Source organism: Rhincodon typus, chromosome 14 (assembly GCF_021869965.1).
Source record: "Rhincodon typus isolate 14 chromosome 14, sRhiTyp1.1, whole genome shotgun sequence".
In the NCBI taxonomy this organism is placed as follows: domain Eukaryota; kingdom Metazoa; phylum Chordata; class Chondrichthyes; order Orectolobiformes; family Rhincodontidae; genus Rhincodon; species Rhincodon typus.
Genome location: NC_063345.1, coordinates 20443250 through 20457711, shown reverse-complemented (window position 1 = coordinate 20457711; position 14462 = coordinate 20443250). Strand labels below are relative to the sequence as shown.

The 14462-nt window shown below is 42.2% G+C and overlaps 1 protein-coding gene across 1 annotated transcript; it reads right to left on the bottom strand.

Moving 5' to 3' along the window:
* Positions 1-502: 502 nt before the first annotated feature.
* fgf16 (fibroblast growth factor 16) lies at positions 503-14018 on the bottom strand. Its single transcript, XM_020536842.2, has 3 exons — positions 13425-14018; positions 11533-11636; positions 503-1382 (listed from the first exon to the last, which is right to left on the bottom strand). The coding sequence occupies exons 1-3, from the start codon at positions 13708-13710 to the stop codon at positions 1137-1139; spliced, it is 636 nt and encodes a 211-aa protein (XP_020392431.1). The 5' UTR covers positions 13711-14018; the 3' UTR covers positions 503-1136.
* Positions 14019-14462: the final 444 nt, after the last annotated feature.

Sequence of the window (14462 nt, the reverse complement as noted above, 5' to 3'; positions counted from 1 at the left end):
TCCTGCGAATGATTATACAGGGTTATGCACCAAAAAATTAAAACATCAGAAATTACTGGAAACATGGCAAGTCCTCCACTTCTGGAAATGAGCAAAGATTTGTTAATATTCTACTTAGCAACGTAAGCTTGTTTACAAAGGAAAGAGAGTTCTTTGGTGAAACTGACCCAAAGAGGAGGACATATGCAATACCTAAAGGTAACTGATCAAATATGCTTAAGCTACTGGTATAAAGAAAACTTGCAAATTATTTTTTTTAAAAAACATTAACATCCCGTTGTCTAACTTGGTGGAAAATAGAGTTTTGCAGTGTAACTGATTGAAACTACTTTTGAATATTTGTAACATGTTAAATTTAAGTCATAATGATCTCTTTTTATTGAGTGAACAAGCAACATGTTAATTGTACAATATACTTTTTGCTTTGAACAAAGTATTTTATTTATGGTCCATAATCTTTTGAACTCAACATTCATTGATCTTCATAACTTAAAAGTGGTCATTTACATTTCAGTAGGATCTAATCCTTCCAGATAGCAATCTGGTCTATACATTGTCATTAAAAATATAGTCTATGTAATAAATAAATATATAAAATAAATATAATATTGACATTTCTATAAATAGTATTATGTCCATTTGTACAGTGTCCGTGTAATAATTTTAGCCCATTCCAAAGACTGGGAATCTTTATATCTTGTTGGCTCTTCTCTTCCATGTAGCACAGTAAATATCTGCTTTCAGCAGTGTGTCATCCACAGATCCGAAATATATCAACTTTTGATAAATATATAATTTTTAGCTCAAAGCTTCTTTATTTGCAGCAGCGTTTATCACCACTTAGTGGCCGTTCTTTTCTTTCCAGCAATAAAAGTGTCCATTATCTCCAAGTCTTTTTGTTCCTCGCCTCCTCAACAAATATCTAGAAGCAATATTCAGTGGAGAATATAGATGTGTGAGTATTAAAAAGAAATCCTGGGACTGTGCACTTCATAAAGGCTTGATAGTATTAATAGTGGTAATGAATTCAACCAGAGGTCATCTCTGAAATGGCCATGAGTTTCTTGTTGGCACTGCTTCCCAAAACAGCTAAAGCTCCCGCGTATGTACAACACATGCAAGGCAGCAGAGTTTTATCAACTATAGTTCAAGAGGTCTCTGTATAATGTTGGAACTTTTTCAGGTTCCACGGGTCTAGGTAAAAAATGAGTAAATTTTTGATGCCGTTTAGTCCTGTATCCTTCCCGTGGTGAACCATCTTTATTCAAAGCCACGTAATAATGTCTCCCAGTATCTATGTGTTTGTACAAAGTTGATGCATAGGTATTATACCAGTTCTCTTCAAATTGTTCCCGAAATACGCATTCAGATGTTAACTTTTTCTGAAAAAGAAAGAGAAAAGATATTAATTAGAATGTAAATTCGAAGTATTTAAATGCTATTTATTATCCACGTTATATTCTACTTGATAAATTGTTGAACTTATTTTTCTAACTTGGAGCGACAATAAATGTTGGCCCAGCCAAGTGATGCCTGTGCCCCATGAGTGAATTTAAAAAATGCTTCACATCTGCTATTAATCAGAAAAACAAATTAAAATTTTACCCATTCATTACTTATCAACCTAGCTGCACGGTTAAAATTGGGCCCAAAGTTACTCCAGTCAGGTGTCAAGTACCAACATTTGAAAAACAGTGTGACTTCATAGAAAAACTAAGATGCCTGTCATTTTAATTTTACACTGTTCAGTTTTAATATTTACCATTTTGGAGTGAGAAGTCCAGTAACTAAATTCCTTCAATAGAGAACGATCAGACAATAGAGGGCCAGGTGAATTGCAAAACTACATGCTGTTTTACATATTCCAAACAGCAGTGGTATTTTCTGCTGCAACTTTAAACGTACCAGCAGAATTGTATTTTATCTAACACCGTGATCTTTGCTTTTCTATAGCATATTGGAATCGTTATTTTTGGCTAAGTCACAGGTTTTTTTTTTGAGGGATTGTTTATTGTGAGACCTTTCACTGTATCGTACCAATCTTACCTCGTTAACTACTTACCCCACTCTATGGTGTCAATCATGTCTGGTCTAGCTACATGCCAGTTCCAGAACAATTCACTACCCAGCAGCTTTCCTCCGAAAGACCAGCTTCCCTTGTGGCAGAGGAGACAATGCCACCAGACCCTGGCAGACTATTGGAGGTTGCCACCTGGATCAGTGCCCTCTCTAAGGTGCAGAGGAATCGCCAGTGGTGCCACAAGAAGGCCAATGATCTTTATTTGCTGCACCAGGGTAAGTACCACAGTCAACTCTCAACTACCTCACATTCATTCCATCTCCGCTCCTGCACCCACCTCTTGCCAAGGCTGAGGGGGATCAAATTGACATGGGCAAGATGACTCTTGGCATGCCTGGCCTGTGCAGATGCAAGTGCCCATGGGTCACCCGAGCAAATCTCCAGGGCCAATTAGTTCCACTGGGCTGAGTAGGCACCCTCCAGCCCAGTTATGGAATCAGGAAGTATACTAAGATGTAGAAGAAAACTTATTAAGGGATAGAGCCCATACTCTGCTATTGTCACTGTTGTCTGTAACATCTTCCATCACCCATTCCCCCACCCCATTCCAATCACCTACACCACTAACCTTGCATGCTCTCTGCATTGCCCAATTACTCCCTTGGAACAAACTACCTTCCACCATCTGCACCAGCACTAGCACTAACAACTGCGCCACCCACTTCCATCTCACTCAATTCCTGCTTATCTCTCATTACAGGACAGAAAACCTGGAAGAGGGCAGAAAGGACATCATTTGAGAAGAGAATCCTCAGGAGAAGATCAGGACAGCTCCTGCAGTAATGCTGAAATATCCATGTACTATCAACCATGTAAGGACCAAATTCCTCTGCAACTCTGCTGTCACTGACATCCACTGCACACCTCTTCTAAGCTCTGGCCATAACGACTTCTCTCTTTTGTATTTGCATGGACAGCCAGCATCTCCTCCATCTGCTGTGGAACAGCCAGCTCCCTCAGAAGCCTCCTTTTCAAACTCTAGAGGATGAGAGTACCGAGGCCTCAGAGGAAGCATTGACAAGGCTGTCTCCACCAAGTCAGATACTGATATCGCGGGGTGGGGGGACACGTTAGGTCTGGAAAATGTAGGAGTGCAGTCTGGCCAGCACTTCACTGCGAGAGCTCAGTAGCTGGCTGTGGAAGACCATTGGAGACTGAATACCTGCTCAGCCCCAGGCAAGACTCCCCAACACCACCCCTCCCGCCCACCACCCCCCAAACAGCAGGCTGCCTCTGTAGGCAGGTTGGCAGTTGCCATGGAGAGCCAGCTTTCTCGGAGTCTGCTGGAGAGACACACATGCACTTGCACTCCATCGCCCCTGTTATTGGTCCTCAGGATTGAAGGCACAGTGATAGAGGGGCAACGAGCCTGGTGCGCACTCTGGGTGCCCATTCCTCACAAAGGATGACAGGGTGATGCCAGGAGTAACCCAGGCAGAGGAGGAACAATGCGAAGACCTCTTAGCAGCCTCCTGTCAGGATACTCCAGAGGTGGCTGGACCCTCCAACTCAACCCTGCCTGAGCTCCCCTCTAGCCCTTGGGAGTTCACGCCAAAGAGGATCAACTTGCATCTGGCAAGAAGATCCACGGCACATCTAGCCCATTCAGACACAAGTGCTCCCAGCTCACCTAACCAAACCTTCAGGGCCAATGGGCTCCAATGTTGATCAGGTGCTCCACCCTTAGTTGTGGAACCCCTGAGCGAATGCAGCATTGTCAGAAGTTCTATCTTTCAGATGAAATGTACATTACTGGTTACAAAGAGCTTTAGGACTGAATGCTTGAAAGACACTGTAGATAGGCAAGCTTTACTTTTCTTTAACTGGCAGGCTTGCTGAAGAACCTCAAAAATATTCCATTAATTCTGTTAAATTATCACTTTTTTTTTTGCTTGTCTGATAAAATAATGAATTGGAATTTCCAATATGCAATTGAAACAATGAAACAATTGATTAAGCGTAAATGCTTATCATCACTCCCCCTGCCTTTGTTGCTCTTTGCTTGAGAATGGTATGTTACCACACATACCTAAACAGTGAGGGAGCAGATTATAGAGACACGGAAACATAGAAAATAGGAGCAGAAATAGGCCATTTGGTCCTTCAAGCCTGCTCCACCATTCAACATGATCATATAATGATCATTCAATATCATCCAACTCAGAATCAGGTTTCTGCTTTCTCCCCACACCCTTTGATCCCTTTAGGTCTAAGAACTATGTCTAACTCCTTCTTGAAAATATTCAATGTTTTGGCCTCAACTGCTTTCTGTGACCGTGAATTCCACAGGTTCTCTACTCTCTGGGTGAAGATATTTCCCCTCATCTCAGTCCTAAATGGCATACACTGTATCCTTAAACTGTAACCCCGGGGTCTGGGCTCCCTGCTCATTGAGTGCATCATTCCTGCATTTACTCTGTCTAATCCTGTTAAAATTTTATAAGTTTTGATGAGGTTCTGAGACCACCACCATCACCCATTAGTCCCAGTTGATTAAATCTCTCTTCATATATCAGTCAAAGTATTACAGGAATCAGTCTGGAAAACCTTTGTTGTACCCCCTCCAGTCAGAACATCCTTCCTGAGATAAGGAGACCAAAACTGCACACAGTACTTGAGGTGTGGTCTGACCAAGGCCCTGTACAACTACAGCAAGACATTCCTGATCATATATTCGAATCCTTTCCCAATGAAGGCCGACATATTGTTTGCATTCACCATATGCAGCTCAATTGGGTAAAGGTACATCTAAAATACATATGTTTAATTCCACATGTTCCGAGTGACCCAGTCTCAGATTGGGAGATGGCAGGGACAATTGAGCACTGTACCAAGGGCCAGTGAAGGTGAAAAGTCAGCAGCATTATATATTTAGCAAATGCAGAAGGCAGACAAGAATAGGATCAAGTGCATTTATGATACTTCTTGAGAATAAGATTTGCTAACACTTATTGGCAACTTTCATTTACTTAAAAGTGACCACTTTAGCAAGGTGGTTGCAATCTGACTTTTGCCATCAGTACTGAGTAAAATATTATCAAGCTGGAGAAGGTTCAGAAGAGATTTACCAGGATGTTATCGGGTATGGAAGGTTTGAGTTATAAAGAAAGGCTGGATAGGCTGGGACATTTTTGACTGGAGCATAGGAGGTTGAGACGTGACCTGATAAAGTTTATAAAATAATGAGAGGTATAGATAGAGTTGATGGTAGTTGTCTTTTCCCTAAGATGTGGAATTTCAAGACTAGGGGGCACATTTTTAAGGTGGGCGGAGAGATTTAAAAAAGACATGAGGCAAATTTTACACACAGTGGGTGGTTTGCATATGGAATGGACTTCCTGAGGAAATAGTGGATGAAAGTATAATTACAATATTTAAAAGACATTTGGATGGATATACGAACAGGAAAGGTTTGGAGGGATATGGGCCAGGAGCAGGCAGGTGGAACTAGTTTAATTTGGGATTATGTTCAGCTGGTTGGACCGAAGGCTCTATTTCCATGCTGTATGACTGTATGACTCTATGCCTCTATAAGTTAGCATTCAGAAAAAAGTGATTGGATTTTTATTCTGGGGGTGGGTGTTAGCAGGATGTGGGCCTGCTGCTCTTTGAAAGAGTTTGGAGACAGCCACAGGGACTCTCTACCCCTGCTTCTCCCAATAACAACTTCCCCATGCCCAGTCTATGCTGCTCCATGCCCCTCATACCCTCCACACTAATCTATTTTCCTTCTCCATTCCCTTGACCCTCCACACCCACCATGCCAACCTATGCCCTTATACCAATGGCACTCCCTTATGCTAACCCATGCCATCCATCACCATACTTTGCCCTTACAGCCCACCCATGTCAATTCAACTCACCCAGTATCCACTGTGGGCCCATGCCCAGGCTCAGGACTCATGTTGAGAGGAAATAGGATACTTAAAGTATCTATTAATTAATTCATTACTTGAAAGTACACCCTCATTGATTAAAAATCCCATTCATGACATTTAACTCCTTTCAAACACTTAAACCGTTTAAAACAATCGTTTCTATTCATAGTTGCATGAGTGCACTTGGAACTGTCAATCAAACTATAACTCTTAGGAACCCCACTGTTGTAACGATAGGTGTGAAATCGGTCCTGCAGCATAACTCCTTTTAATGAGAGTAAAATAGTGCAGAATAAACAGTATAAATAGTAAACACTGATTTTTGTTGTATATTACAGATAGTTTTCTCAAAAGGTTAAATGTCAGGGAGAATTAAACAGCTTAAGTTTTCTCAACAGCTTGACAATTCCAATATGTTTATCTACTTTTAATCTGCATTTATGTCTACTTCTAACAATCCCGAAGAGCACTTGATTTTTCCCAAATTGTCACTAGACTTATTCAAAAAGCTACCCTTTCTCTTCAAAGAACTCAGGCAGCTTTAGTCCTTATTCCGTTAAGTCTAAAGTACCCAGGTCATGTTTTGGATAACTCAGGAAATCCAAGTGAAGGCGGCTGCACTGATAACGTGTAGCCACCTCTGAACTATGGATGTGCAAAGTGCAACCCATCCCAGATCCACCACCTGCTGGCGAAATGGCTGGGCTGGGATGGGACTGCCAGAATTAGGGCTCCTGTAGTGTTTTGGCTGAGCTGGATACCCTCAGCATCATAATGAAAATTCAGGTTTGAGCGTGACAAACATTACTCAACATCTTAACCATAAAGAATGGGAAAATTGTAGAGGCAAGGATTATCAGGATGATTCCAAACAATCACCTGGTCCTTTATTTGTCATAAATGGACATTTATGATGAAGGATGTAGCGTGAAAATGTTTTTTTTGGATAACTACATTTTAGCAGACCGTGTGACAGGGTCATGTTTGGACTCCACGTGTTGCCATTAACAAGAGTGTCCAACAATGCGGCTGATCTACTTCTACTCCAAGTATTCATGGGTTTTCTATCCTGAAAGAACTAAAGCAAAACATTTTCAGGCAGAAAATCTTGTTTTCCACTGCTAAAATAGATATATATTTTGCACCAATACACACACAAAAAACTACAGCGGATGATGGGAATCTGAAATTTCAAAAAAAAAAACAGATTTGTGGTCTTTCCTCTCCACAGACTCTGCCAGATCGGCTGAGTTTTTCCTGTGTATATTAAATATTTGTACTTGCCTGTTTCAAATGGTTAAGTTCAATCGGTTCACTAACAGCACACTAGAGGGAGCACTGTGTACACCATGTTGGGATGGAGCGGGTTGGTGGGGGAGCAATAGAATGCAGAGAGAAAGAAGAACTGGTAGGACTAGTCCTATTCCATGGAAACATGTTGCCTTTTGAACAATCGGGCTTGTATTAACAGTAGACTCATCCTATTCTGATGGTAGCAGGAAACAGCAGTATAGATACCAGACGGTGCAGAAAACTGCTCACGGCGCAGGGGGTTGGGAAGCACAGCAATCTCGAGTCTCAGACTGGCACAAAGCTTTTAATTAATTGTTTCAAACAGTCCAAAGCAGCTTTCAAAAGAAACCCTGTTCTAAGCCTAAATGTATGACCATTTAAAATGACTGCCTCCTCTTACACACGAAGAATAGTAAATGACAATACATTGGTAAGGTATCCACACGTGAGCAATGACCTTTACATTCAGTGAACTGCGCAGGATCAGACAAGCATTTTGTGTGGTGGACTGAGCCAATGAGGCGAATCTAATTGTTGGGGGCAAAGTTTCTTTTCATTGCATTGAGTAATACATATAATCTATATTTTTAAAATGATAGATGTTAATTAAAGAAAATGTTGAAAACAAGTAAATTCATATTTTTGTATAATGTTTATAATTACACAGGAATGTCATTATTAAAATCCTGCTGTTACAAAGCTAGCTTTGTAGTAGCACTTGTCCTGACACAAAATTTACTTGAGTAAACTCGGGAGTTCATATACTGATTAAAAGTAACTCTTTGCCAGTCTCACTGAATTTTATAACAATGATAATATTTCATTAGATTAGAGACTCTTCAAACTGGAAACCAATAACAAAACTATCAGTTGCATCCTCTACATCTTTTGATCAGATGTTACAAGCAGCTGTATTATCTGGGCTCTCTAAGTTGTTCCCAGGAACGTATGCCAAGACAAATATCCACTGCGTCCAGAGAGCCATCAACTCCTGAAAGATTACCTGAATCTTGCCGGTCTTCCAATGTAAAAGAGTTGTTTTTTTTGACTTAGTGTTACAGATTGGCACATTCCAAGATCTAGAGCTATGTGCCAAGGGATGCACTAAAACTTGGAGTTGCTGCCACAAAGGCACAGTGGAGACAGGCCACTGTTTAAAGCATTTCAGCCATTGAGTATCAAGGGGCTGGTATCTTATGGAATCCCTCTGGCTGTGTGCTTGTCACTGAAATCATGTAGTAAATGTCACATATTTGCAATTATCCAATTTACAAGTTGTCATCACCTTCATAAACTAAGCTTCAATATCATTCTTTATAATTTAATGTTAACCCACTGCTGAACCCCAGCTAACATCTGACTAGTTCTGGTTGAAAGGACAGGTGGCTGTTGAACCCTCTGTAGAATGACAGTCCCTCTTTCACTGCATGTTTCAGTTCTGTGGCAGAAGTGAAAACTGTAAGAACTGTTCTTGTTTTACAGAAGCAACCAGTTCATTGTGTTAATCTGTAGTACCTGTTGTATTCGAAATTGAGCTATGAAAGGGGGTACGAGACCTATTCCAAGAGCATTTCTGAAATCAAGACTACTACAATTAAGAAAACTAAAGCTACCCTAAATTTTCTGAAGAAGGGTCTAGGCCAGAAGCGTCAGCCTTCCTGCTCCTCTGATGCTGCTTGGCTTGCTGTGTTCATCCAGCTCTACACCTTGTTATCTCAGATTCTCCAGCATCTGCAGTTCCTACTATCTCTACCCTAAATCCTACTATCTCTACCCTAAATCCTGTAGTCTTGCTTTTATTTCCAAGAAGTTTCCTTCATTTTTGCGATACAAAATACATTCTTTAAAAAACTGAATTCTTGCAGTTAATATGAAATATGTTGAGAATTGTTGTGTCAGACTAACACTATCATCTTGATATACTCCTCCCTACCATTAATTATATCCTGGTTCACATGATTTCCTTTCCTAAATTTCACTCTTTGATTTTCTTAGCTGTTTAAGTCCTGTCTCTGTACTGTCTCCTGCTCTTGGATCCAACTGCATTAGAAAAATATGATCAAAATTAAATGTGATTTGCCCTATTCTCATAAATTTACAGCAGCAGTTAATGAAGCGAAGCATGCACGGTGAGTTACTTCCTATCCAAACTGATATTCAATGTCAACTCAGATACCCCAACACATTTTCATGTTAAGATTTCAACAGCCAACTGAATAGCAGACAGCAATGTAGAAAGTGTGAAGAAGGGGAATTTGTTTCTCCTTGTACAAAAGGAAGATGTTGCTGCTACATTGCGCCACAGCTGAAAAAAGACAAAACAATGAACCCCATTGTTCATGGTGGGAGACTGGGCAGGTGTTCCTGTTGGATATTGCTCTGAATCTCACTGCTAGAAGCCACAGGAATGGTCAGCATGGTGAAACACTGACTTACAAATATACATCTTAACGCCACAGAGAATCACAACTGTGATCCCATCACCCTGTCCTTCACCCAGTAAAGCCAAAGGTTGGTGCTCCAAAATGCTTGAGATTTATATTGTGCCATTACATTGCAGGCCAAAATTGGTTCTTATGGTAAGAGTCAAAGTGATACTCCAGTGACTTGAGCACATAATCTAGGCTGACACTTCAGTGAATGTGCTGAAGATTGTTGCACTATGCACTGTGTTGCTTTCCAAGTGAGATGATGAAAGAAGGTTCCAGTTGGCCTGTGGGCATAAAAGGTTCCTTGGCACTTTTTGAAGAAGAGTAAGATATCTTCAAGTGTTTTGGTTAATATTTTCCCCCAACCATTCATCACTCAACATCACTGAGGCATGCAGTTGCTGTTTGGGGGATCTTGCTGACAACAAATTGGCTGCTGTATTTCCCAATTGGCAATAAGCCAATAGTATTTCATTGCTAGTAGATGATTTCAGATGTCCTGAAATGTTGAAAGCTCCTACATGCATGCAAGTTCTCTTTATTACATATTCATGTGTGTTGCAAAGCTCTTGCACAGTAAAGTGCTTTCCAGTCCAATATAAGCCCCATACAACATAGGAGGTAATTTATCAAATATTGCAAGGATGGGGTGCAATTTTCATTGCTGTAATATACTTAAATAATGCAATCATTTAATGTCACCTGAGAGAAATAAATGCTTTAAGCAAAGCCTTCAGCAATAATCACCTTGTCTGTCAAGAAGAGTGAGTAATATTGGAACATTCTGCCCTGTGAGACACTGAAAAATACCAGAATATATCTGTTTTGGTTCTCTTGAAATACCATTACAGTTGGTGTTTGATAACAATGAGCAACTTCTAAGGAAAGGGGCAAGTCTATACTACTGTTCTTGATTGATATGTTGAGTTAAAGGGCGTTATTGCTTTTAATAGTGGGTTTACTATTAGACACAGGTCTGGACCAGCCAAGAACAGCAAGCTTCAGAATTCTGCTTGATATGCCATAGTATCGGGAGCCATGCTGAGATCACATTGCAACAGATGGTAGATCTGTACTGAAAAATATTTTCAATGAACATTTTAAGGAAGTTATCTTAAGCAACCCCAGCACCTTACAATTGAAAACTGCTTCATGTAAAAATGATTGGAGAAGGAACTGCAATGAGATTTACTTCATTGCACTGCAGCACCGTTTCCGCAGTAACAGCTTCAACTCGAAAAAACGCAACTGCACAAATTGGACATTTCTGCATATGTATTTTTAAAATCACAATCTTAGTTTTCATTTCTGGCTGCAGGACATCACTACTGTCTAGACAAGAACAAGAGGGTCAGGGATACAGAGGAATGTGTAGTTGATCTGTTCAAGTGCGCTATTACTATTGTGGTAACTTGCCATTCAGTTACTGTTGCCTTCATAGCAGCAGTTGAGCAGTACCTTCTGAAGTTTGCCTCTAGCCAATCCTCACATTACAGCTGGGGCTATATTTGATTGCATCACTTGAATATTACTCTGAGGATGGAAATAAAATCCACTTGTGGGAATGCAGATACATAGGAAGTAACAAATGACATGAAAATATAAATCCAGGGTCAATTAACGCAAATTAAAATGGGACACAAATCGCGTTAGACTTATCCTTCCTCGCTTACACTTGATAAGCAAGGTGAACTTTCCTGTACAGCACTTCAGTCAGATAACACACACAAACACGCGAATTGATGTAAGGCCAGTAAGAATCAGATATTTTCTAATATTCCAGTATTTAAAGTTTGGTGTAACATTGCTTGGTGCTCAGTGTTAAAAGAATATGGAAAACAATTTTACTTACCGACCCATAGAGTTCGCCTCTCTCGTTCATCCCCAGATAAAGTCCCGAGTCCACCCCACGGATGCTGACTAGTCCCACCGCTAGGCTTATGAACTCCAGGATTCCTACACAACACACCAGACAGTGGAAATGGTCAGTGATCGCATTCATCCAACTAGGGAGAAGAAGACTACCATTAGCCGAATGAGTACGATCTGCCCCGGGGCACTGTAAAAACGAAATGAGTAATGTGCATATTTCATCGGACGTTCCTGAACCCAGGACAACTTTCTAAGAGTCCAGTAATGGTCAAACGGAACAGCTTATGCCAAATAGCCGAGAGTAGAAACCAGCGGCCAACACTAAAGCAGTGTGAATAAGGATTGGGAAGGAACGCTGTTAGGTTTTTCTTTGTTATACTGTCAGAAGTTATACTGTCGTCACCAAATAGTTAAAAAAAAAGTATCAGTGATAATATTTAAAAAATGTTTAAAACTGACTGTAGTATATGGAGTGTCAGATCCAGGATCTGGTTCCAATTATAAAGTTCTCTTTTCTTTCAGGTTTCATTTCTTACATTTATTTGATTGACCTTCAAATAGCTCCTGCTCGGAAAAGCGGCATTACTTCAGAATCAGACACGTTGGAAATGCTGAGAAAGTATGTTTTTTTTTAAAACAGATTGTCTGGCAGTGTGTTTGAGACTAACGGGGAGGGCACTTGCTTTGGGACGGATCTATGAGCCAGCCTGTCTCTATTAGTTGTGAGCGGGCGCTGCGCTTTGAAGCGAGTCCGCAAAGGAAGGAGCTTTTTCCAGTGGATGAAAGACACCTGTTTCAGCCAGTGGGAGGGAAAGGAGAAGTGGAAGGTGTAAAAAGAGGGAGGGAGGAGAAAGGCACGGGGATAGAAGCTGAATGTGCTTTCCCGAGCGGAGGATCAGCCTTCTGGGTGTCCCTTTACTCCGTGTATTCGACATCACTTCAGCCTGGGGGTGCATTCGGTGCTTGACTGTCCATCGCCCTGTTTCTACAGCCAATGTCCGCACATCTCCCAGTCCTTGCGTCCTAGTCTCTGTTTGCTTCTGTGTGGGAGTCTGTCTCCAACCTCTCTCCTAATCTGTTTGTGCAAAGTTCCCTGTTGTGTAAACGCCTCCTCCCCCTCGACTCTCTCTCATTTTATATCTCCCTGTGTGTGTGTGTGTGTGTGTGTGTGTGTGTGTGTGTGTGTGTGTGAGAGAGAGAGAGTTCTCCCCATGTCCCATCCTCCCACACTCTTATATGCCCCCACCCCCGCGGGTAAGTCTTCCCCTGGCAGGGTGGCTGTAGTTTCTCGGGGTCAGTACACTCTAGTAGGAGTACACTGAAGGAGACGAGACGAGTTTTCCCTTCTGTGTCCAGTAGCGGCCAAGGGCTGTGCTTCATTGTAAACACAGTACAGCGCCCAGTGGCAATATCCCACACAGACACAGACACACACACACACGCACACACACTGCTTGGTTACAGTGCTCCAACCGTCCACTGCACCACACATTGTGCCTGGGTTTATAAACGCAACAATATCGTTGGGCAGAACAGTATCGTGCAAAGGCTGACACAGTCCAGCTGGAGTTGTACGCGTGGGAAAGAGAGAGAGAGAGAGAGAAGATAAGTTTATAAAGGGTGAAAAGTGGAATGTTTTAGACCGCCAGAGTTGAGAAACCATTTTCCGCTGCACATTGTCAGTGAAGTGATGGGCTGTAGATAGACAGGCTGAAGCAAGCTGCCGAGACCTGTAGCTTCCCGTTGTGCACAAGTCCCATCAATTAGGAAATGTGACCATGGCCAGCTTCACCCACCTCCCTGCTTCCCTTTGTTTGAAGCTGTTTACAAACACGGGAAAGTGCAATCTACCTTCCTCCCCCACCCTCTTACCGAAACGGCTATGATCCCGCCGGGTACCGTGCACAGTGCCATTCGGGAAGATTTCCAAGTGGAAGCCGGTCCTGCAGTAGAGCTGCCTCCGCCGGAGGATGCCTTTCAGGTGGGTGAAGTCACTGGGTGTTCCTCTCTGGAGCCTGCCTTCGATCTGCCCGAGCCTTTCGTTCAGGAAGCCGGGGGAGTCCGCCTGGGCCAGGACCGGCATATTCCCAAGAGAGACGGCATGTATGTCTGTGTCCAGGGCTCCCAGATAGCTGCCCAGCTCGGCCATCAGGGGCATGAGGCAGCGGGCGATCAATCAGAGCCGCGACCACTTTCTGTTCTTAGTCAGCTTCACTGATAGGGAAAGGGCTTCTTCCAATGTAGCCCCTCGTGTACAATAACAGACGAGACGACTTTGTTTTGACTGCACCGTTTATAGGAATCCCGGCGCATTAATCTCCGCTTAAATTTCATTACTGAAGTCCCGGGGAATCAGATGAAAGCAGCTGTTTATATACATACTCGCACATTGACATATTCGATATTTAAATAAGCCCCGCCTGGCATCCCTACGGCTAATCGTCTCTCAGATTCATTGGGTTCGACCTTGCGAGTGCTGCTAACCATTGTTAACTGTGTAAAAACACACACACACACTACAGAAAAAAATCTGTAAACTCCACTGATGCATACCAGCACTTGGCAGCTCCAACTCCTCCACACTCCTGATGAAATCACCCAACTGCAGCCTGCTCCCTCACAAATAATAACACTCCCGGTTCCTATAAGAAGATGTAGTTGCCAACGTGGCTCGGTAGATTTTTTTGAGGGGGGGGTGGTGGGAAAGAAACGTTTCCAGCTATTTCATGGCAGATAGTGACATAGAGAGGGGGAAATTTTTACGAATTTGCCTCCCCGGCATGGGGTAATTGTTGATCAGACCCTCTGCACAAGCCCGGGGTCTGAGCAGGGGCTGTTTTAAGGGTAGAGGCTCCCACCTTTCCCAGTTATTTCTTGTCCCTCTCTTCCCCTGTTTTAAAGCAGCTGGTT

Bases quoted from the DNA above. Each gene is read 5' to 3' on its own strand.
- fgf16 (XM_020536842.2), bottom strand. From the start codon at position 13,710: ATGCCCCTGATGGCCGAGCTGGGCAGCTATCTGGGAGCCCTGGACACA. The intron at 11,637-13,424 runs GTAAGAGGGTGG...TGTGTTGTGTAG, and splicing joins GCGGGATCATAGCCGTTTCG to GAATCCTGGAGTTCATAAGC. The intron at 1,383-11,532 runs GTAAGTAAAATT...TTTCTTTTTCAG, and splicing joins GAGGCGAACTCTATGGGTCG to AAAAAGTTAACATCTGAATG.